The sequence below is a fragment of the Tachysurus fulvidraco genome, chromosome 10 (genome assembly GCF_022655615.1).
Source record: "Tachysurus fulvidraco isolate hzauxx_2018 chromosome 10, HZAU_PFXX_2.0, whole genome shotgun sequence".
Lineage (NCBI taxonomy): Eukaryota > Metazoa > Chordata > Actinopteri > Siluriformes > Bagridae > Tachysurus > Tachysurus fulvidraco.
In genome coordinates this window covers 3,892,987-3,914,777 of record NC_062527.1, presented here as the reverse complement: position 1 = coordinate 3,914,777, position 21,791 = coordinate 3,892,987, and the positions used below count along the sequence as shown (strand labels likewise).

Genomic DNA, 21,791 nt, shown 5'->3' with positions numbered 1-21,791 from the left:
GAATATTTATGGCTTGTAATGGCGGAAGGTAGTAAAGGGATTCAAGCAGAAGCAACATCTGATTTATTTTATACAGTGTGCAAGTTATTTTATTAGCCAAAACGTTTAAAATGCTTTATAAATAATGTAACACAAGTCGAAGTATCTAACACTTTCATGTAGTTAAAAATGGTTCAAGTGACTACGTTAAATCATAATAATATATCATAATCCATAATACACAATATGGACAATACTATGTGGACAACTTAGCATACAATTTCCCTTCACTGGAAATAAGAGGCTCAATCCCTGTTCCAGCATGACAGTTCATCTGTGCACAAAGCGAGAACCATTGTTCAGGAAGATTGGAGTGGAAGAACTCGAGTGACCTGAGCTTACCAACAGCTCCTTTAGCTGAATGAGCACGGATCCCCACAGCCACACTCCAACATCTAGTGGAAAGCCTTCCCAAGAAGAAAGGAGCTTATAACACAAACAGGGGACTAAATCTGGTATGAGAACTTCAGCAAGCATGTATGGGTGTGATGCCCAGGTGTCCACAAAGTGTTGCCTATATAGCATACATATATTTTGTTCATTTATAGCAATTTGCTGCTGGAAATGTTCCATAAAATACCTTTTTTATTTTTTAAATATATATAAATCACATAATTCACAAATATACTTTGAAAAGTCAGCATTTTGTATATGACAGTCTAAAGTCTAAAATAGCAGGAAGAATAACCAACATTTTCATGTATTAATCAAAAATAGTGATTATTTCATAAAAAGCATGTTGATAGCTGGAAAGTTAGTGCAATGTCAGGGCTCATACACGGGTGACAAAGCTCAGGTGAAGGCTGTTGGGCACCTGCAGGAGCTCCAGAGCTTGTGTGGATGGGCAGAATGGGAAAGTAACTTGGAAGCGATACTGTGTGTCCATCATCAACTGATTCGAGCCCTCACGCTCCTGTAGCAGTGCCTGTTAATAAAGCAAAATAAAAAAGAAAGTTGGACCAAATAGCCAAGGCTCTCTATCACATTGATGATCAGTACTGACCAATGACACGTTTAATAAAACAAAAAACAAACAAACAACAATAACTGTAAAATGTCTTCACGTGGTCAGCTAAAATTGGGTATGAGAAACTTACCTGAACTTTCCGCACAAAAGACGGCGCAACTCGCTTTTCAAAGTCATCAATGGGAGTGTACGAGTTGAGGATCTTCACAATCTGAAAATGCGTAGAGGAAAAGTGAGTGAGTATAAGCAGACTTGGCAAATCAACAGTGATGAAAGTGTGAGGATACCTGAACTGGTGAGAGCTCGTGGCATCTCTGCTGAATCTCAGCTGCATCATCGTCTGTGGATTTGTTCACCTGCAGAAGCCAGGCGGATTGTGACAGCGGTGCCAGAGTGTCCATAATGTTGTAGCCCTGAAGGCCTTTATCCCTCAGCCACTCTTCTAAGTAACTGATATTACATCTGTTAGGGGTTGGATTAAGAATATATTAGGCTTATATTGGCTTATAAATGTTTCTTTTTCATATAATGGCATCGGAACACTATCCTAAAGAGTCACAAAGTACTCTGTAATATATTGTGCATTGTCCAAGAACGGTACAGGATTACAATAAAAAATACTTCAGAGTGTTTCATACACATTACAAACACAGCAGTTTTGAACGATGCACTACAAATGCAAAACATACAATTATTAATATTTTTCACTCTAATACTACGTAGTTATTATCTCCTTCCTAATCCCACTCACCTGATCTGCATGCCCTTGCGGCAGGAGCAGAGGTCCTTGCGGAGGAGGATGCTGTTGAGTGAGGTAGCGCCGATCAGGTAGAAGAGCTGGCGAAGGGCCTGACTCTGCAGCTGCTGATCCATGCCCTGCTGTGCTATGCAGCTGTGGAAGTCACTCAGCAGCTCTAGGATTGCGGAGATGCTGTAGCTGTGGCCCTCGCCTTCTCGGAGCCCATCTCCCAGTATGCTGTTGGAGCGCTTACGGAAACCTGTGGGCTTCATGCTTGAGATGCCCTGAAGGCTCTCATGCTCCAGCATCCCAGAGACTGGAGTAAAAAAGTAAGGCACCAACATCACTGAACATTCATAATTGGGCATTTAACATTTAGATTAATAACAGATCTGTTTGTCTTTATGTTGCTGAAAAAGAACATCCTCAAAAGAAAACTAATCTGAGGTCAGAGAAAAAAAAAGACATCCATTAACGTACCAATCATAGGGAAGAGGGCATCTTCCATCACACTGATAAACTGGTGATAGATCTGAATGGCAAGATCACTGAAGATCTGTCTGTGATCTGACAGGTCAAAGTTCTGAAGGCAGTTCTTATTCTGACGAGGTGTATTGTGCTTCATAAACTCCTATGGATAAGAGAATAAGATTTTTGATTTCTAATAATGCTTCTGATAGAACTTATAATAGAAATTGCACTCACTTCTTCTCCACTGTACTGTTTGAGGCAGTTGAGCAGGTAGTATGTGTTGGAGAGCCAGAAGGACAACATCTCAAAGTTTTCTTGATGGTTCTAGGAAGAGGAGGACAAGCTGACATTATGTCCTTAACTACTTCACTACTATATTGGGATTACAGGGTACATCTAATCAGAGTCAAAGTGTCCTTCAGAATTATTAATAATAAGAAGGCCTGCAAGACGAGAACACAATGTGTTCTAAGAAATCTAAGCAGATAAAACTCAGTTTAGCAAACAGGGCAATAAAGTTTTTAGATTGTACTAGGAAACGGACCCATGAGAACACTGAAGGAAGAGAAAAAAACCCAAATGTTACAATTTTTATGATTTTTTTCCTTGCAGCAGCTCACAAAATGCAATAACTGAACTTAAAGTGTTAATAGAACAACTGTTGGCAATGTGTTGTGTGGTCACAAAAAACAAACCTCTCACAAAGGCTACTGCAGATGAGGAAAAAAAACCCAAGATAGCCACTTTAAAATATGGTTATAGATAATAATATATAGTCTTTAGGGCTGTTTTGTGATGATCAATGTGAAGAAATATCAGGACAATTCTGCTCTGGTTGCCTCTGCCAGAATATTCACACTTCCATACTGTATAGATCCATAGACACTCCCAGTCAATAGAAACAAAATGCATGTTATGCAGTGTATTGTTTTTTTTTTTTTGCTCCCTAATGAAAACATGTGGTCTAAAACTAAGAATATATAAGAATATTTTAAATATAAGAATATAAAAGGAGATTAAAATGTTCTGCATGAGGGAGTGGATCATGATTTATGACCCTGTTAGGCATTACAGGAAGAGACTCTGTGCCGTTATGCTCTCTTGGGTATGTGTCATAAAATATAAAATTTAAGCATACCATTTTTATACTTCTTTTTTGTTCATTTTAAAAGAAGCATACCAGTGCTTCTGGATGAAAGAGCAATCCGGAGGTCTTACCGTGGTGACTTGTTTGATTCCAGAGATGATGGCATGCATGAGGGACTTGAGCTTTGCTCCATCATTCAGATAGTCAGCATGCCGAATGCACATAAAGAGAAGATGGGCTGCCAAACCAGGGATCATATTCACCACCACACCCCTCGGCTTCAGCTCTGCAAACCACACATATTCAAGCTTCAGGCCATTTAACTCACAATCAATCATCATTGTTTCTTCATTTTTTGTTATTAATTGTATGTATAGCATTATATTTAGTGTGGACACAGTCAAACGTGTAACATTATGTTAGTATTAAGGACACAATAAGGAATCGGGACACTGAATGCCTCTAGAACAGAATAATTAGTGGCAGTATGTAGGACAATTCTTCTGTTCATATTGAAGATTTTTCTCACCGTGCTTTTCATCCTCCACTGTAATTAACAACTGGTATTTGTTAATTACATTAATAAAAACAATATGGGAGTAGGCTCCAAAAATAATGCATCCCCAATGCAGAAAATACGGCGAATGCTGACTTAAACTATATTACATTTTTTCATTGCTCGGGGGTTTAGGTTTTGTACTTCTCACCCCTATTGTTAGACATTGGCCATTGATACAAAAATTTCCATATGTAAGCCATGCCATGAATTTCAGCTTTGTTAAGCTCATGACAATTGGGACTGGGAAAAGGCAGCTCAGAGGTTAAGAGGTAATTTGGACTACTGATCAGAAGGGTGTCACTGCTGGGCCCTTGAACAAGGCTCTTAACCCTCAACGGCTCAGTTGTATAAATGAGATAAACCTGGGTCGTTTTGGATAAAGGCGTTTGCCAAATGTCATAAAGTGTATTACGTTTCTTCTTTTACTGTAGTGAGAGTTTCTCTTTTTTCTGTTTTTGTGACTTTTGAGACGGTTCCCTACCTTTTCCAGGTATCATGACTGATATACTTACAGTTCAGGCCTGCACTATTTAGCACTATTAAAAATCTCACATATGAATCGGTTCAAGCCTCCTTTACAACTAGCTAACACATGCTGTTGGTTGGCAATCAATCTAATATAACATGAATGTTGTGAAGTATAAAAATGTCACCTGTATAGAGACAGGAATGAGCAGAAGTGGAAATTACCATGTATTAATGTTTGCACAATCCGACCTTCATGCTCTTTCTTATACTCCAGCATGCCAAGGTATTCTTTTGGAACAGCTGGTCCATCTTTCTCACTGACTGTTGAGAAAATAGTGGACACATTATAAATGTAAACCCAGGTCAGCAGATCACAGCCTGACAGATCGGCATCTTACCTTTCACTGGTGCCTGAAGAGCTTTGATTTGGTCCTGCAGCCTCTTTATGGTTCTGTCTTTCATATCTGATTGCTCTTCAAAGTCCTGTGAACAAAAGATATATCTAAAAAACCTAACCTTACCACTGACAAAATGAGCTGGGAAAGCTCTCAGGAAGGCGTAAACACACACCATGTTCTCAGCCGTAAGGCGTGAAGTCTCTAGTCTGAGTTTGGTCTTGGCTTCGTTGTCTGTTTGCTGGTGTCTCTTCAGCTGCCCGATCTTCTCCTCTAGCTCCTCTAGCCTCTTCTCCATCTCCTCCCTTTCCCTCCCATTATCTCTGTTCCTCTCTTCCAAAAGCCTGTGTGTAGAAATCCAAACGTAACATACTTGCACACACGTACAGTAATACACATACTGTACATGCATATGAATTCAGTAACAGGTTTTATGGATTAAAAAGATGGAGGCATGGCGGTTACCTTTTTTGGGAGCTTTCCTCTTCAAGCTTACGCTGAAGCTCATTAGATACTCTTATATTATTTTCTGTCAAACAAAATGAAAAGAAATGCAATATATTAACAGGTAGTAATGACAAGATTGTAAGGAAGCAGTACTTTCCCTGTGAAGAGCTCACCAGTCATCTCAGTGCGTTGTTGTTCTAGCTGTGTTTCCAGCTCCTGTCTGTGACGCCGTAACTCTGTTACCTGTTGCTTCAGTTCGGGAATAACCTACATGCAACACAGAAATGGTCAACACAATCTTAACTAAATTATTTAACAAGCTTACATTTTCACAGAACAGGATATATTTATACAAAAATTATAATTTATTCTGTAATTTGAATGATGTTTGCCAGAAATTCTGGGCTCATTCTTCCACAATCTCTAAGGGTTTTGGCACTGCTTTGCTTTCCTTGCTCCAACACCTTCCAATAATTCACCTCACTTCACCTTTTAAATCTTTCTACAGCTACACCAGAGGTGAGAATAAAGAACACTGATATACAGTACCATGTTTTCAGCAGTGAGCCTGGCCACCTCCTGTCCAATGCTGTGGTTCACATCACTCTTCTCCTGAAAGAGGGCTTGTAGCTGCTGGTTCTCTCTCATCAGGTGATCGTTTTTAAAAACCAGTGTCTCCAGTTTACTTTTGTAATCTTCCCTTTGCTCACGTAAATGATTCTCCACGAGCCTGACCCAGGAAGAGACACAGAGCATTCACAGTTAAAAACAAAACAGTTAAAGAAACTATGAACTTTCAGCAAGTTCTTTATCATGATCAAGGTCACAGTGAATCTGAAGCCTTTTCCTGGAACTCTTGGCATAATGCAGGAATACACCCAGTATTGTACTGCACGCACACACATTCAGTTTAGCATATAGAATTTACCTATTAGCCTGTTTTTGGATAGTGGGAAAATGAAGAACCGGATAAAACCCACACGGACACTAACCCTGAACTGACAAAGTACAAAGTATCCTGAAGTGATGAGGTGGCAACAATGACTGCTGCAACACCAAGGTGCAATAACATTTACCTGATCTCCAATCTACCATACCTGGAGATTATAGTTCCACAAATCAAAATTTGGATGATTTCCTCTACTTTTAAATGAGCTCCATAAAATGTTTTCTGTCATTTATAAGAATAGAGTTAAAGAATCTGAAGGTAGATGTTTATCTAGTGAATCTAGTAGTTTATCTGTAAATATTTATGTGCAATATATATTTTTGTAGAACAAATTATTTAGTCAAAAGGTCCTAACCTGGACCATCAATCTGATTCAGCATGGATGCTAACAAAGTCTTACAATCTTTATCTTAATTATTGTATGGTAAATGTTCCAAAATCAGTCATTCAGTCACATTCCTAATTTAGATGTTTAATGAAATGTGTTTAAACTATTAGTGGTAAGCACAAGCACACTACAAAAGTTCCACATTAAGATGTTTATGTTTCTCAAACCTGGTGGTGTTCTGCAGCTCATTAAATGCAAACAGTAGATCTCCTTCATCATCAGCAGGTTCTGTGGCCTCTTTACTCAACCTGTAATAAAGCCAACTTTCAACATGTGTTCACGCACTGGAACATTCATTTACGTTTCAATTGCAATGAGCGGCATCAGAGGACAGAAACAACTCATACAGTAGACCACAGTTCATAAGGCCTAATGGGCCTGGGATGTTTCGAGTCTAGTTTTTTCTAAATGAACCTGCTTTGATCATGAGCTAATGAACAAGATAGAGATCCATAAGAGAGATCAGGTACGTTACAGCAGTCGGAAAAACCTGAAATTCTGCAGCACTGAAAGACTTGCAGTGTTTATTTACAGTGTATAATAAGGAGACAGGCATCTCAATCAGAATCCTCAAAAAAAAAAAAAAAAACATAAAAAAAGTTGATCATGACCTGAGAATGAGCTCCTCTTCGTTTGTGTCACCAATGAGCTGTCTGGTAATCATATTAATTTTTGCTGAGAAAAAGAAAAACAGTCTGTAATAATTGGACTTTGACACAGTTTTTCATAGTTTTCTCATGTGTTTTATTACGCTGAGTAAATCATATTTAGAGAAAACTACTCATCCAGATACTGTATGTATCAGACACTACCTCTGGTCTGTGCCGTTTTCTCCCTGATCATTCTCTCTGCTTCAGTTTTTTCATTTTGGAGACTGTTAATCTCTTTATGCAACTCTGGTATCACCTACACAAATAACACATTAAGAAAAAAAATGCATTTTTCTAATAATGACATACAGACATCTTTCACTTGTCAGTGACGGAATCTACCTTGACATGTTTGGCGAATTGACCGAGCTGCTCCTCGAGTTCTTTTTTGATCTGTGTGTCCTCTTCAGCCTTTGCCTCCAGCTGGATCTTTTCTTCTCTCAGCCTGCGATTCTCCTCCTTCAATGCTGCAATCTCTTTATCCAAGTCCTCCTTCTGCAGCTCACTGTTGTGTTCTGCAACCCTGTCATTCCAGGTAAAGAAAGCTTTTCTCAGTGTCAACATATAATAAGAACTGAAGGAAATTTAAAGCTTCATTATGCTACTGTACATGTGTTTTGTAAACGTGCTTGTCTTTACTTTCTCAGTCTCTCTTCTCTCCCCAAGTCCTCTATGAGCTTTTTCTTCAGTCCTTCAAAATTGCCTGTGGGAAAAAAAAGATTTTTTTGGTCATTGAGTTTAAAGTGAAATGTAGATATTATTATGAATGAAAGTAGATCTATGTTAATCTACAGGTACCTGTCATTTGTTGTATGGAATCTTTGAGTTTGGTTTGGAGAGCCTGATTCTCCAGACTGACTTTATCCCTTTCATCCCGAAGCTGAGCGATCACCTTACAGAATACAATATTGGTTACTATATTAATTCATCACATACACTGAATGATGTACCTTTTTTATAATTAAAGAATATATGTTCTGAATGAAGTATCTCTCATATAATTTAAAACCGTTTCACAGAAATCCATCCAGACAATATTTAGTGAATTACATAATCTGTAGCTGTCAGGTACCTGACCGCTTTCCTCTTCCCTCTTCTTCTCTCTCTCTTCAATAGATAGCCTCTCATTGGCTGCTTTGCTAAGCTCCACCTCCAGGGACTGCACCTTGTCCAATTGCTGAGCATGAGCATTGGCCAGTCTGGTCAGTCTCTCCATCAGACCACGATTCTCTTTACTCTGGGGGAAAAAAAAGAAGAAAAATAGATAACAGAAGTATATATGTATATACAGTATCTTTCCACGGATGGTTAACTAGCATTTCTGTTCATGCTTCTCTAGGATTAAATCCGCAGTTACATCATTGGTTAAATCATACAGCTGGTTTGCTTTCTTCCCATAGTGCATTCTGGTGCCATTTCTACCCCTTGATTAGTGACACATAAGCACCATACATAACCACATTAAGTTATTCAGCAGTGCAGCAGTCTCTTTTGTGTAGCATTGGACCAGACAGGCTAGTAGCCATGGGCATCAGAGACACCGAGTTCACAGAGTCCTTCCCTGGACCACATTTGTTTTGTGGCACCAATCACTGAATAAACGGAACGCTCCTCAAGACCTGCTGTTTTGGAGATACTCTGACCCGGTCATCTAGACATCACAATTTGGCTCTTGTTAAAGCCACTCAGATCCTTACACTTGTCCGTTTTTCCTGCTTCCAACACACCAAGTTCGAAATCTGACTGTTCTTGCTGTCTAACATATCCCACTAGTTGGCAGGTGCCACTGTAGAGAGATATTCAATGTTGTACACTCAGCCATAACATTACACCACTGACAGGGAAAGTGAACAAGTTGTTCAAAATTCTACTTTTCCTTGATGAAAAAATGAATCTTATGTGAGTTACACACGAATCCTGGGTTTATTCAAATACATTTTTATGCAGTGTATATTTATATGTATCCTGTAATAAATGTTTGTAAATGCAGTTTCTAAAACTCAGGATCATGAGCTCACCTGTTCCTCCAATTTCTTCCGCAGCTGCTGGACTCTGTAAGAGAGTTGCACGTTCAGGACGAGTCGGCGCATGGTCTGGAAGCGGCGACGCACCAGCCAGGCCCGAGCATACTTCTGTAGAATCAGAGCCTTATGCTCCTCTACCATCTACATGAGTAACAAAGACATAAACACACAAACTTTAACATTCAATATTAGACAAATATCAAACATTTTGGTGAAATCAGACTTTTCTAAGAAACCTTTTTGTAGCGCTTGCGGGCAATCCATCCCCTTGTATATGCCTGAATAGTGACTGCAGCCACCAGTAAAAGCTGGTAAAGCCGGCGTACGAGATAGCCACGACAATGCCTCTGGATGACCACAGCTGCCCAGCCCTGCTTCAGAGCTGCTGCTGTAACCATGTGTCTGGAAGAAACGCATATGACACATATCTCTAAACACACAAACACTGAAATTCTGGTGCTGTCTAATTCATTGTAAAAGAAATCCTGTTTGACAATTCAGTATTGCATCTAATATAAGTCAAAGGTACTGATGTGTATCTTTTAACAATCTGCAATGTCAAGTTAAAGAATCCAGAATAGCTCACCTGATCTGCCTCTTGCCATGGATGTACTGCTGGATGATGATGGCAGCTTGTCTCATGCGTAGATATCTGCGTCTCTGAGCCCAGCCCCTCACATGCTTCTGGATGGTAACACATGCAGCGCGCAGATAATCTAAACGCAGCTTCTCCAGATATGCCACCTGTCCTGCCCGGAAGAAGATTTTGGTCCGTCCAAACTTGTACTGATTAGAGTCCTGTTGCAAATAACACATCAATGTCAGACTGCGAGATTCTGACTCCAATTTTTCTTGTGTAATATTAGCTGAAATGAGTTGCATAATTAAAGGCCAGTGCCACTGTCTGACAATCTGTTATAACCATAATATGTCATGCTGAAATGTACCGAATATTTTACACTCAAAATCTCTTTTATTCTAATGCAATTCATTTTTATAGTGCTTTTAACAATTCCCAAAGCTTTACAGAAGTATAGAAACAGAAGAGAGGGAAAAAAAAGAAATAAGTATATAATAATAACAACATGAAAAAAATAAGATTAAATAAATGAATACATACAATTAAAGTTTAAAATTAATTTGTAAATATTAATTTAAAATTTAAAAAACTATATCTCTATCCCTAATGAGCAAGCCGGAGGCGATGCTGCAAGGAAAAACTCCCTGAGATGATATGAGGAAGAAACCTTGAGAGGAACCAGGCTCAGAAGGCATCCTCCTTTGGGTGACACTGGACGGGAAATAATGTAAATGTAAATAATGTCCTTTCTACAAGTTTATAATAGTGCAACTGAGAGCTCCTGAGGAACTAATGGGTCAGTGCAAACTGAGTTCACCACAGACCCAACACTTATTCCTTCCTGTCAAAGTCTTCAAATTATTGCTGATAGTCCAGACCATACAGCTGACTGAAGCAACATTGCTTAAAAAGAAGGCATGACAGTCTCTGTGTCACTGGTTGACCATACAGATCAATCCCTGGGAGCATGACCACCGGGCCACAAGACTCCAACCAGGGCTAGAACATCAGGATTGACGATTGATCTTATGCCATTTGAGGCCAGAAGTAAAGACATTAGACATCTGTTTCAGGTCCATGTTTTGACTTAGATGACATTTACGAGATCATTATATTACATTTGAAGACATAGGAAAAAATGTCATTTGTTTCTTCAGTCTGAATTGTCTATCACCCAATTATTTATTTTTATAGCAAATTGAAAACAGATGAAAGGTGAAATCAAAGCGAATGGTGAATAATTGGGAAAAAGGAGCAATGTAAATGAAGGGCTTCTTACAGGAATGAGCCTCTGCAGCACTGTTTTACATGTCTGCTTTTTCTCCCCCAGTCTGAGCTCGGCCTGGCTCATCAGAATACTGTAACGGCTGTAGAACTCAATGTAGGTCCACCTGTGATACAAGGGCAAATTCAAACAAGTGCACACTTGATGCATCCATATCGAATTACTCAGCATTTGGAAAGTAATGTTCTAATATTCATAAATTATATAAATTTCTATATAAATAATAAATAAATAAAATAAATATATAAATATTAATAAATATATAATGTTATACAAATGATGTTTTTCTTTCCAAAACAAAGGTTTTGAGACTTTCAGGCTACCAAACATAAATTTTACAAAAGGTGTAATGTAGTGGTCCCAGTGTAGATGTCTACTGGTCCCACCATCTCTCAGGGTAAGAGAGAAGGTACTGTATACAGCAAGACTCTTTTCTGTTCTGGCAACAAGGTGGTGGAAATAACGTCCCCTAGATGTCGAACAGCTGAGTCACTGGGTGTCTTCAAACGACAGGGGAAGACCTACCTCTTCCTGAAACACTTAAACTAGCACTAGTAGCCTTATTGTTTTATATGTTTATTACAAACAACAAACCTGAACATAGATTTAGGTTGATAGTATCTTAAGTCTGTAACCTAGTGAATCCGTGTTAATGTATTTATTGATAGACTTGAAAGCACTTTTGTACGTCGCTCTGCTTACCATAAATGTAAATGTGGTGATGCAGTGATTAAGAGTGATTAATGTGTGTACCTAGATGGGTAGCTCTTAGCACTAATCCGAACAGTCTCTAGTACTCCACAAGCCCGCAGCTGCTGCACCACACGCACAGAGTCGTATCTGTGGCCACACACACACATCAGGAACATGAAACAAGTCAGGAATAAAAGAAAAATGTTTCATACTATATCAGAATTTACTCACTCAAAGGGCAGCTTTTCTTCATTAGGCTTAATGCAGCGGACATAATGCGGTGTTGTGGCATTAAGAGTTTCCATTAACAGATACAATGAACTTCGAAACTGAAAATATAAACAGATAAAGAGAGGAAGATTTCATTTAAATTAGAGTTTCTTTCAGAACAGTACAAATACTTTGTTACTCTATTTAAGTAGAAATTTCATGTATTTGTACTTTACTTCGCTAGTTAAACTTATGTCAACTTTCACTTTTACTCCACTACATTTCCTAGATAAAATGTATACTTTTACTCCGTTATATTTCCACTAAGCATCTCCGTTACTGGTTACTACATAAAGTTAATCGGCTGAAAGCTGCAAAGAGGCAACCAAAAGCAGTGAAATTTCACTATTCTTATTACCAGAGTTGATAGCACAAAAAAAATATAAATGCAAATAATCCATTCAATACTTAATAAAAATAACATTTATTAATTTGGTCTTTGTCTTGTGAATATTTTTTTTTTATTAATTACTGGATTCATAGGACACACTGTTTGCAGAGAATGCACATGAACTGATTTGATTCAAGACTGGCATCATTACATCATGCATAAAATTTTGGTGTCCACTTTTGCCATTTAATAACACCATAACTTTTGGCTTACTATGTAGTCATATAATATATAACATAAAACTCTTCTTGTTTTAAATTCTCACTGAGGGCTAAAACCCCTAAAGAGATGAACCACCCATAAAGATGAAATCCTAGAACGGCCCCTGCTCTTATGCCTACGAAAAATTTTACTTTTCACTTTTACTTCAAATACTTAAGTACATTAAATATCAGAAAATTACTTTTGATACTTAAGTATTCTTAAGTATCTTAATTTGTCATTAATATATCAGATACTTTAATACTTTTACTTGAGTAATATTCTAAAAGGTAACTTTCACTTCTACCAAAGTCTTTTTCTAGTACGATACTTGTACTTTTACTCAAGTATTGCTTTCTAATGCTTTATACAACACTGACCTTATCTCCTACAGTGGTTCTGAGTTGCTTATTGGTTGGTTTGACTCCAGGTCGAGCTGCTTTCACTTTGACACCCTTCACTGTATGCACAGAATTGTGGTCCTCTTCAGTAAAGAAACCTGCCAAGAGAAGAAACTGACAGCAAAAGGTTTCAAACATCTTCAGCTGTATAAATTTGAGACAGTTTAAGAGCAAAAGGCATGAAAAATCTCTCATATTTGTACTCTGTACATTCAGATGCTTCTCTTTTTTCCTAGTCTTAGAACTTGATACATTTGGTTTCATGGAATTCAGCTTTAAAGATTTAGAATTTTGACACATTTTTAGGTGTATGGGTCTTAGAAAATGAGTCCAGAAAGAAAATGCACAAATAACCAAAAACAGGATAAAAGACTGATATAAAAAAGCTAAATGCAAAGCTCAGTAAAGGTTTTATGCTAAATACAGTTATATGTGTTTACATTAAATTATTTAAATTCTACTCTGAACAAAATATTGCTCTTTTAAACTCTGAGATCATCCAAGTTATTAATTCATACAAAATTGTTGTGGGGCAAGTAACAGTTTGTACCTTGCTGGCTCTCATTATGTCCACCAACTCTTCGTAGAGTGTATCTCTATTCTTCTCCAAGAAACCTTTACTCTGATATTCTACCTGGGAATTGAACAGTCACTTTAACAGCAGCTTCATCAACTCATACAACTGATGAAAATGTAGCAACTGCAGGATCAACAGACAGAGGTACAGTATGTCTTCTCACCCGGTCTGCAAAGTGATGGATCACAAATGCCTCATTGGACAGACGAGGTTTCTCAAACATAGGCTTTGAGCTCAGATAATTATAGAGCTTTTGCAACCAGTTGTTATCTGTACCCTGAGGAAACTGTTAAGCAAGACAAAACTGAATAAAAATGTGTATTTGTATCAAACTGCTGTCAAAGCCTGATAAGTGTTTTTATAGATTTCTTCACCAGACACTCCTCATCCAGCAAGTCCAGGATGCCCATTTTGGCCTCAATAAGATCAATGACCGGTTGGTTGTCAGAGAAATCAATCAGCGTCCAGGGGATGTCCTCCTTCATGTACTCCTCTTGCTCTAGTTTAAACACGTGCTAAAATTAAGCAGCCAGAGAAAAATGAAAAGTCAAATGCCCGATTCCCTTCTGCATCCCTACTTCAGTGCACAACCTGAGGTGGGATTTAAAACAAAGCGCACAGAAAGAGGTGGGAAACATACCAAATTAAACTGTTGTTGGAGTTTCTCATTGGCATAGTTGATGCAAAACTGCTCAAAGCTATTCACATCAAAGGTTTCAAACCTGTTCTCAAAAATCAGAAAAAGATCCATTTCACACAACCTAAATTACGTAGGCTATGAAAGTAAAGAAGGGATTAGTGCATAATTAGGATCTTTAAAAGTGTTTAAAAATTGTAAAATATACAAAACTAATCCCGACAGTAAAAAGGAACTATATCTTGCCCATAGATATCCAGCACACCGATAAAAGAGTGCTGTTTTCCAGGCACACGCAGGGCCTGGTTGATCCTGTGGATGATACAGTCAAAGAGATAAGCATAAAGATGCTTGGCCAGTGCATCGCGAGCATTTATGGCACGTTCCATTGGCTGTGGTTTGATCACAGTCTCAGATGCCAGGACAATACGCCGAGAACATAACCAGCGACACATATCTTCTACTCTGACTTGAAGCAGGTCACAGAACACAACCAGGTGAGAGTCAGTTGACTGGAAAACAGAGAACAATTTGATACTTCGATGGTGAATATCCAGACAGGAAGAACATTCACTGTATACTAAGTCTTAAGATACACGTCATGTCCCTTACATTGATGGATGACTGGTCTGAGCCGACTGCTTGGATCACCACGTTTCCCAAGTGCAAAATTCCTGCCACCATCTTGAACACATCACTCTGAAAGTCACTCTTTAGTCCTAAAGAAGAAAACAGAACTTCAGAGTGCGATGCGATGAATGTGCAACACATCATTAATCATTACGAAACGTATCATATGAAGTCACCCAGCAGATTGAAAGTACGGCAGGTTTCAGCCATGTCAGCACGATCGTCAACTCCCTCGATCTCCGTCTGCCCTCCCATGCAGATGTAATTAAACTTGTCTGCACTCACTTGAATATTAACAAAATAGTATATATATATATATATTTATTATACATATTATGTATATATTATGTATAATATATATAAATATATTATATATATTATGTGAACATCACATACATAATTACTGTTTTAACAAGATAACAAATAAGAGCAAAAAGAGACTTAAACAGCATAAAGACTCACACAGTCTCAGGCTCTTAAACTGTGGTTGGTCTGCACAAGCACACATCTGATAGAAGATGTGATAGTTTCTTTCATTCTCTGACTGGAGGCAGACCAAAAAATAATAGGCTATTAAGAAAATCTCAGTATGACCATTCAGTGTAATTCAAATAATGACATGTAAAATATAATGCATCAATAGGGCTGGTAGTGATATTAGATGGGGTTCAACAGGGTTTATGCCAAGTTTACTCCGGCTTCAAAGTATAGTAATAAAAATGCTGTAACACATTTGTTCGAATAAAACGACACTATATTACTGATTGCTCAGTGGTGAATGCATTAGCCTACTAAATGGAAGCTTCTGAGTTCAAAACCACCACTTAACTCTCAACTACTGTAAGGTGCTCTGGACAAGTGCATCTGTCAAATTCTGTAAAAGTCGCATACGGCATCGGCTATTATTTCCTTTGTAATAATTTATATATCTCTTATGACTATTTGTGGTTCTTTTATGCTGAGTTTCACAAAAGTCTAAAATAATCCACCTTAAAAAAAATTTAATAGCAAATAATTTGGTGCAGATCCCAAAAAGGACACCTTAGACTGATATCTTTTTATTGTTGAGAGTAATGTGGCGCTTAGCTCTGCAATTCAAGCTACCCATGAGCACAATTTGTAAACATATTTACCTGAAAAACAACCCTAGACTTTTCTAGAAGGTATGTCCTCATGTTAGCACCGATGATCTGGTATCTCCGGTCGAAGCTGATTTCAGTGTATTTCCCAAAGCGGCTACTGTTGTCATTCCTGGTGGTCTTTGCATTACCGATTGCCTGCAAATATACAGCAAAAGTAAACAACTTAGCTTTAGTATTAACTTTATCTAACAATATATAATAACTGTTATTGATAATGCACCACAGTACTTCAGTGATGGGGTTCGATGCCAAAACTTTGTCCTCCACCTGCGTGTTGCTGCTAGATTTGCTGACCATTGCAAAGTATCTCATAGCATAGCGAGCAGACACAGTCTTCCCAGCTCCAGACTCCCCACTGACTATGATGGACTGATTCTTGTTGTTCCTGTATTAATATAAGAATTAACAGAAAAGAACCCTGTATTTGTTTTATAGACAGTAGTAGATACAATGAATACAAATCAGTATTCATTGCATATGCAATCAGAATTGAAGTCATTTAAAGCAACTGTGTAATGACTTCGGTGTGTAGTGTAGTTTGCAGGGTGCTAAAAGTTGTGCCTTATGTGGCAAAACTTTAGTACATCTGAGATACATGATTAGAAATGTTAACTATCCCCAGACTAACTAAACTGTTCATGTGTTACTGATGTTACAGCGTATAATTTTATCATATTTTGAGTGGTGATGCCATATATTAGTTTTAATGGAACATTTTAACGCCAGTGTACCAGAATGCTGGAATCCACTTACCTTGCCATCTGTTTATAAGCTTCTTCCGCCACCGCAAATATATGAGGGTCCAGATCTCCCATGTTCTGGCCAGAGTAAGCACGGATGACTGCATCTCCATAAATGTGCAGCTGTTTATATGGGTTTACGGCTACAAGGATAATGCCTAAGATGCACAGTATGCAAGTAAGCAAGATAGACATCCGAGAGATAAACATATAAATAAGTGAAAAGATGACTTGATGAAGTATATCAAAAGCTAAAATAAAGCAGTATGATGTCCTGCTACATGCATGTGGCAAAAGTAGCAAAGACACATACAAGATTTTGGGCCAACATAAGACTTTTTTGTAAAACCTAATGCCAAACTGAAACTGCAGATTACCCAGTTGGTAGACTGATAGTGTATTGGGTCATTCAAAGGTTGGATTTAACTGACTGAATACATCCTGTGTGAGAGCAGTTTTGGTAAAGTTGCAGAACACTCAGTTTTTCATAAGAGAGAGCCTGTATTTTTTCTAAAAAAAAAACAAAAAAACAGATTTTTTTCTCTTTTACTGTAAATAAATAAGCTTTAGGTGGCTAAGAAGGCACATTGTTTCCCACTGGATATGCTGAAACTTGATAGCAAACTAAACACAGCTATGCATTTCCAAGCATTTTGTCATCTCCTACACAATATCCCTTGGTATGACAATTCTATAAGTTTGCAAAGGTTCAGTTTTCTGACTGTTTGTAGAGAAACCTGTGAAGCACAACAAACTGTTGAGGAAAAAGGTATTGAATGCAGTTTCTCACAAGGCCCAATAATAGCTTGTGTGTCTTATCTACTATGTGAGCTTATAAAATGATTACTCATGGGAACTAGCTACTCGCATCCTATTTTACCTACCACAGTATGTGTAGATGATTTTAGAGTCCACAAATCTGACCCTCAGGTTATGCAGCACAGCCGGTTCATGAAGGTAGCTCAGAGCGGTTAGGTCATTCTCCCCCACCAGGATATCTGGGTTACGGAGTGGAGGTAACTGACCATCCAACTCTACAGGGTACTGGATCTCCTGAGGCATAGAAAGAGCCAGAAGATCAGAAGTCTGATCAGACCACAACAGCCGTGGACAGAGATGCACTAAATGCTCTTTGAATTAAATTAAGAAATGAATTAATTAAACATTTATGTGGAGAAACGTTAAACATAAAAGGTAAAACTACGTATGGATTAACAAATCAGCACCCTTAATATGTATCTAGGATTTAAACACACCCAAAACAAAGTTAACCAGTGACTGTGCCCATTAAATAGTTGTGTACAATCAAATTTAAAGGTACTGCATTATATTATTTCATGCCAGTCTTACTGTATTATGAATGATTCATATATTGACTTAATAAGTCATGTTATTGTGTAAATAAATAGATTTTAGATAGATTTAAAATTTTATAAAACATAGCAGTAAAACAAACACAAGAAATAAAGCCTCCTTTTCCTCCAGTCTACTGAAGTCTTTTAAACAGGCACTGTGAATTATTAACTTTTCCTTCCCTGCATTACATTATCATGGCTTCAGCTGAACGAACACTAATCCCCAGATACACTCGAAAATATATAGTCTTCCCACAAGTTTAGATAAGAAGAGGGGGAATAAATCTGGTACAGGATGTTCAACAAAGCACATACTTGAGGGTCAGGTGTCCCCAAACTTTTTGCCCTTTATATATGTATGTATGCATGCATGTATGTATGGACAGACAGACAGACAGATGTACATATGTATGTACAGACAGACAGACAGAAACATGAACAAACAGACAGATAAACAGACAGACCCAGATGTATGTATGTATGTATGTAAGTATAGACAAATGAACAGATGTACATATGTATATATGTACAGACAGACAGAAACATGCACAGACAGACAGATCTACATATGTATGTACGGACAGACAGACATATTTACAGATAGACAGATATATACAGACAGATGTACATATGTATGTATATATGCATGTATATATGAATGTATGGACAGACAGACAGAGAGACAGATAGATAGACAGATAGATAAATAGAGACAGATAGATAGATGTACATACGTATGTATGTATGTATGTATAGACAGACAGACAGACAGACATACGTACATATGTATGTATGCATGCATGTATGTATGAATGTACAGACAGACAAATCAACAGACAGATTTACAGATATATAGACAGACAGATGTCCATATGTATGTATGAACAGACGGACAGACAGACAGATAGACTGATAGACAGATAGATGGATGTGAGTGCTTACAGTTCCATCCTCTAGCTGCAGGTGTAGAACTGGATCTCCAGGTGTGTAATCTCTCAGGAGCTCAGCTGACTTCCACACCTGCTCTGTGTCCGGAACCCAGACTCTGTTATACTGCAGTAGAGGCAGCACTTTTATACACACACTGGTATACGTAACAGACAATCTATTAAACTCCAAATATAGCTAGAAAAAAACCCCACAGACAACCAAACCCAATCCAATAACCAAACCCACTACAAACCCACTCCAACAACCAAACCCGTGATTACGACCTGATTCCCAGCTACGAGTGTCTACCATATGCTGCATGAAAACTTTTAAAGTAAAAGTTTAAAACACTAGCCTTATTAAAATATATTTTAAGATGATTTTCATATGAGAGTACATAAACTGTATACAATACAGTAGGTCTGTAAACTGTGGAGTTACTATATTATTACATTTGTAAACATTTAGACACTTCCGTTGTAGCCCCTACCTGAGTGTACAGCTCCGACAGCGCCATGGCAACAGCACTGATTCACACGGGCTCGTGCTGATAAAATCACATTAAATTTGCACCACATTAAAAATAAAGAGTTACACGTTAGATCTCGACGTGTTGTTTCACTCCACTCCACTTCACTTTAGTGCACCTGTTGTGCTCGTGACGCCTCCAGGTCTCGTGACGCCTGCTTGCTGTAGGTGTGTTCAGTTTGCACAAGCACTGAGGAAACAAAAGAAACAGGATCCGAGCTCGTGCGGGACACGAACTTTCCTCTGGCGCCACATTCTTCACTTCACTATCAGATACAATTCAATATGGCGTCTTTAAGACAAGGCGTTACTAATTCCAAAACCAAATAAAAATACTCTATATTTAGAAAATTGGAGACCCATTAGTCTATTAAATAATGATGCCAAACTATTTGCTTTCATTTTTGCCAAAAGACTGAAAAAAGGATTGGAAAATATTATAGATGAGGAACAGACTGGATTTAATCAAGGAAGGCACATTACTATTAGATTAATCCTAGATATGATAGATTACAATGAATATGTCTTAGATGAAAGTTTCATCTTTTTGATCGATTTTCACAAGGCATTTGATACCATAGAGCACAACTTTTTATTTAAAGCAATTGACTTTTTGGGGTTTGGCTGTTATTTTCAAAAAGCTATCAAAACTCTATACAAAGGATGTACCAGTTCTGTAAAATTAGCAACATCTGGAAGATTTGAAATAAATAGAGGGATTAGACAGGGATGCCCGATCTCGCCCTTTTTGTTTTTTATTAGCAACACACATCAAAAAAGGACATTTTCAAGGAATTACAACATTAGGAAAAACATTTAAGTTGTGTCAATTTGCAGATGGCACTGCCTTCTTTGTGGAAGATAGGAATGAAATCAGTAAAGCAGTGAAATGTATAAAAGATTTTTCAGATGTATCAGGGCTAAGAATGAATGTGAATGTGAGTTCTGTTTCCTCTTAAAGATTGTAATTTGCCTAATCTTTGTAATATTACGATTGCAAATCAAATAACATACCTGGCAGTTGTTATATGTAAAGATGAATATTTGTGTAATAGTTTAAACTTTAATCCAATTATTAACAAAATGAATAAGAAGTTTAATATGTGGTTACAAAGGGATTTGTCAATTCAAGGGCTGGTGCTTTTGTCAAAAGCCGAAGGAATCTCTAGATCAGTATATGTGTCATTATCATTAGACATTCCCTCTAAAGTTACAAACAATTAGATAAAATGCTTTTTGATTTTATTTGGAAAAACTAGCCTCATCATCTGAGAATAGAAATTTTGTGCAATTCCAAAGATCATGTTGGTTTAGAAGTGTTGAGTTATGATGCTTTAAACAATGTATTTCAAATAAATTGGCTTATTCAATATTTAAAAGATAAAGATAGTATTTGGAAGTCCTTTCCCAACTATATATTTAAGCAATTGGGTGACCTCTCATTTTTATTAAAGTGTAATTATTCAATCGAAAAAAAATACCGGTTAAGCTTGCAAAATTTCATAAACAAGCTCTCATGGCATGGACACTGGCCTATAAGCATAACTTTTCACCTAGGAGATATTATATTTGGAACAACAAAGACATCCTATACAAAAATAAATCTCTTTTTTTAAATACTGGGTTGAAAACAATATTAAATTAGTTAGTCAGCTTTTAAATAATGATGGAAATTTATTGACATATAGAGAATCTTAATAAATAAATAAATACTTTAATAAATTTAAAATACCTGTTAGACCTAAAGAATTTGCTGTTGTAATGGATGCAATTCCCCCAAAAGTATTGATACTTTACATTGAAATATAAATAAAAAAAATATATTGGTAATATTTTACAAAATAGAGTCTCAAATAACTATATTAGGAATTTATGTAATAATATTGTTTATCCTCCAGCTCGTTTTTTTCTGGTCTTCTGGTCGTCTTTCTGGTTTTTGGGGATGTGAATTGGCATAACGCTTGGAGAACAGTGGATAAATTCTATGTTAATAATAAAGTAAAAGAAGTCTCTTTTAAAATAATGCATAGAATATACCCGTTAAAACATGTGGTGGAATGTTTTAAATTAGATATTGATTACTCCTGTAATTTCTGTAAAGGTGAAAAGGAAACTATTTTTCATTTGTTTTTCCTTTGCCTACATACAAAAATATTTTGGATTTATATGGAGAATTTAATTAAGGAAAAATTGAACATTGAATTGCAGTTGAGTGGACTGGATATAATGATATACGTTAATGATCATG

The 21,791-nt window shown here is 37.3% G+C and overlaps 1 protein-coding gene across 1 annotated transcript; it reads right to left on the bottom strand.

Moving 5' to 3' along the window:
• Positions 1–40: 40 nt before the first annotated feature.
• On the bottom strand, positions 41–19,812 carry myo5c (myosin VC). The gene is made up of 41 exons (XM_027163878.2): positions 19,506–19,812; positions 19,028–19,138; positions 17,615–17,783; positions 16,744–16,888; positions 16,219–16,375; positions 15,982–16,125; positions 15,311–15,392; positions 15,025–15,132; positions 14,831–14,937; positions 14,465–14,730; positions 14,222–14,303; positions 13,956–14,096; positions 13,745–13,867; positions 13,555–13,638; positions 12,984–13,118; positions 11,973–12,070; positions 11,802–11,888; positions 11,043–11,154; positions 9,770–9,981; positions 9,420–9,585; positions 9,178–9,324; positions 8,232–8,396; positions 7,958–8,051; positions 7,799–7,862; positions 7,502–7,682; positions 7,322–7,415; positions 7,121–7,184; positions 6,677–6,757; positions 5,722–5,902; positions 5,346–5,439; positions 5,191–5,254; positions 4,901–5,069; positions 4,729–4,813; positions 4,553–4,651; positions 3,435–3,589; positions 2,451–2,540; positions 2,226–2,376; positions 1,758–2,061; positions 1,294–1,468; positions 1,137–1,217; positions 41–964 (listed from the first exon to the last, which is right to left on the bottom strand). The coding sequence occupies exons 1-41, from the start codon at positions 19,530–19,532 to the stop codon at positions 812–814; spliced, it is 5,247 nt and encodes a 1,748-aa protein (XP_027019679.2). The 5' UTR covers positions 19,533–19,812; the 3' UTR covers positions 41–811.
• Positions 19,813–21,791: the final 1,979 nt, after the last annotated feature.

Bases quoted from the DNA above. Each gene is read 5' to 3' on its own strand.
- myo5c (XM_027163878.2), bottom strand. From the start codon at position 19,532: ATGGCGCTGTCGGAGCTGTACACTCAG. The intron at 11,155-11,801 runs GTACACACATTA...CTTGTATCACAG, and splicing joins GCTAAGAGCTACCCATCTAG to GTGGACCTACATTGAGTTCT. The intron at 9,982-11,042 runs GTAAGAAGCCCT...TATTTGCAACAG, and splicing joins TGCTGCAGAGGCTCATTCCT to GACTCTAATCAGTACAAGTT.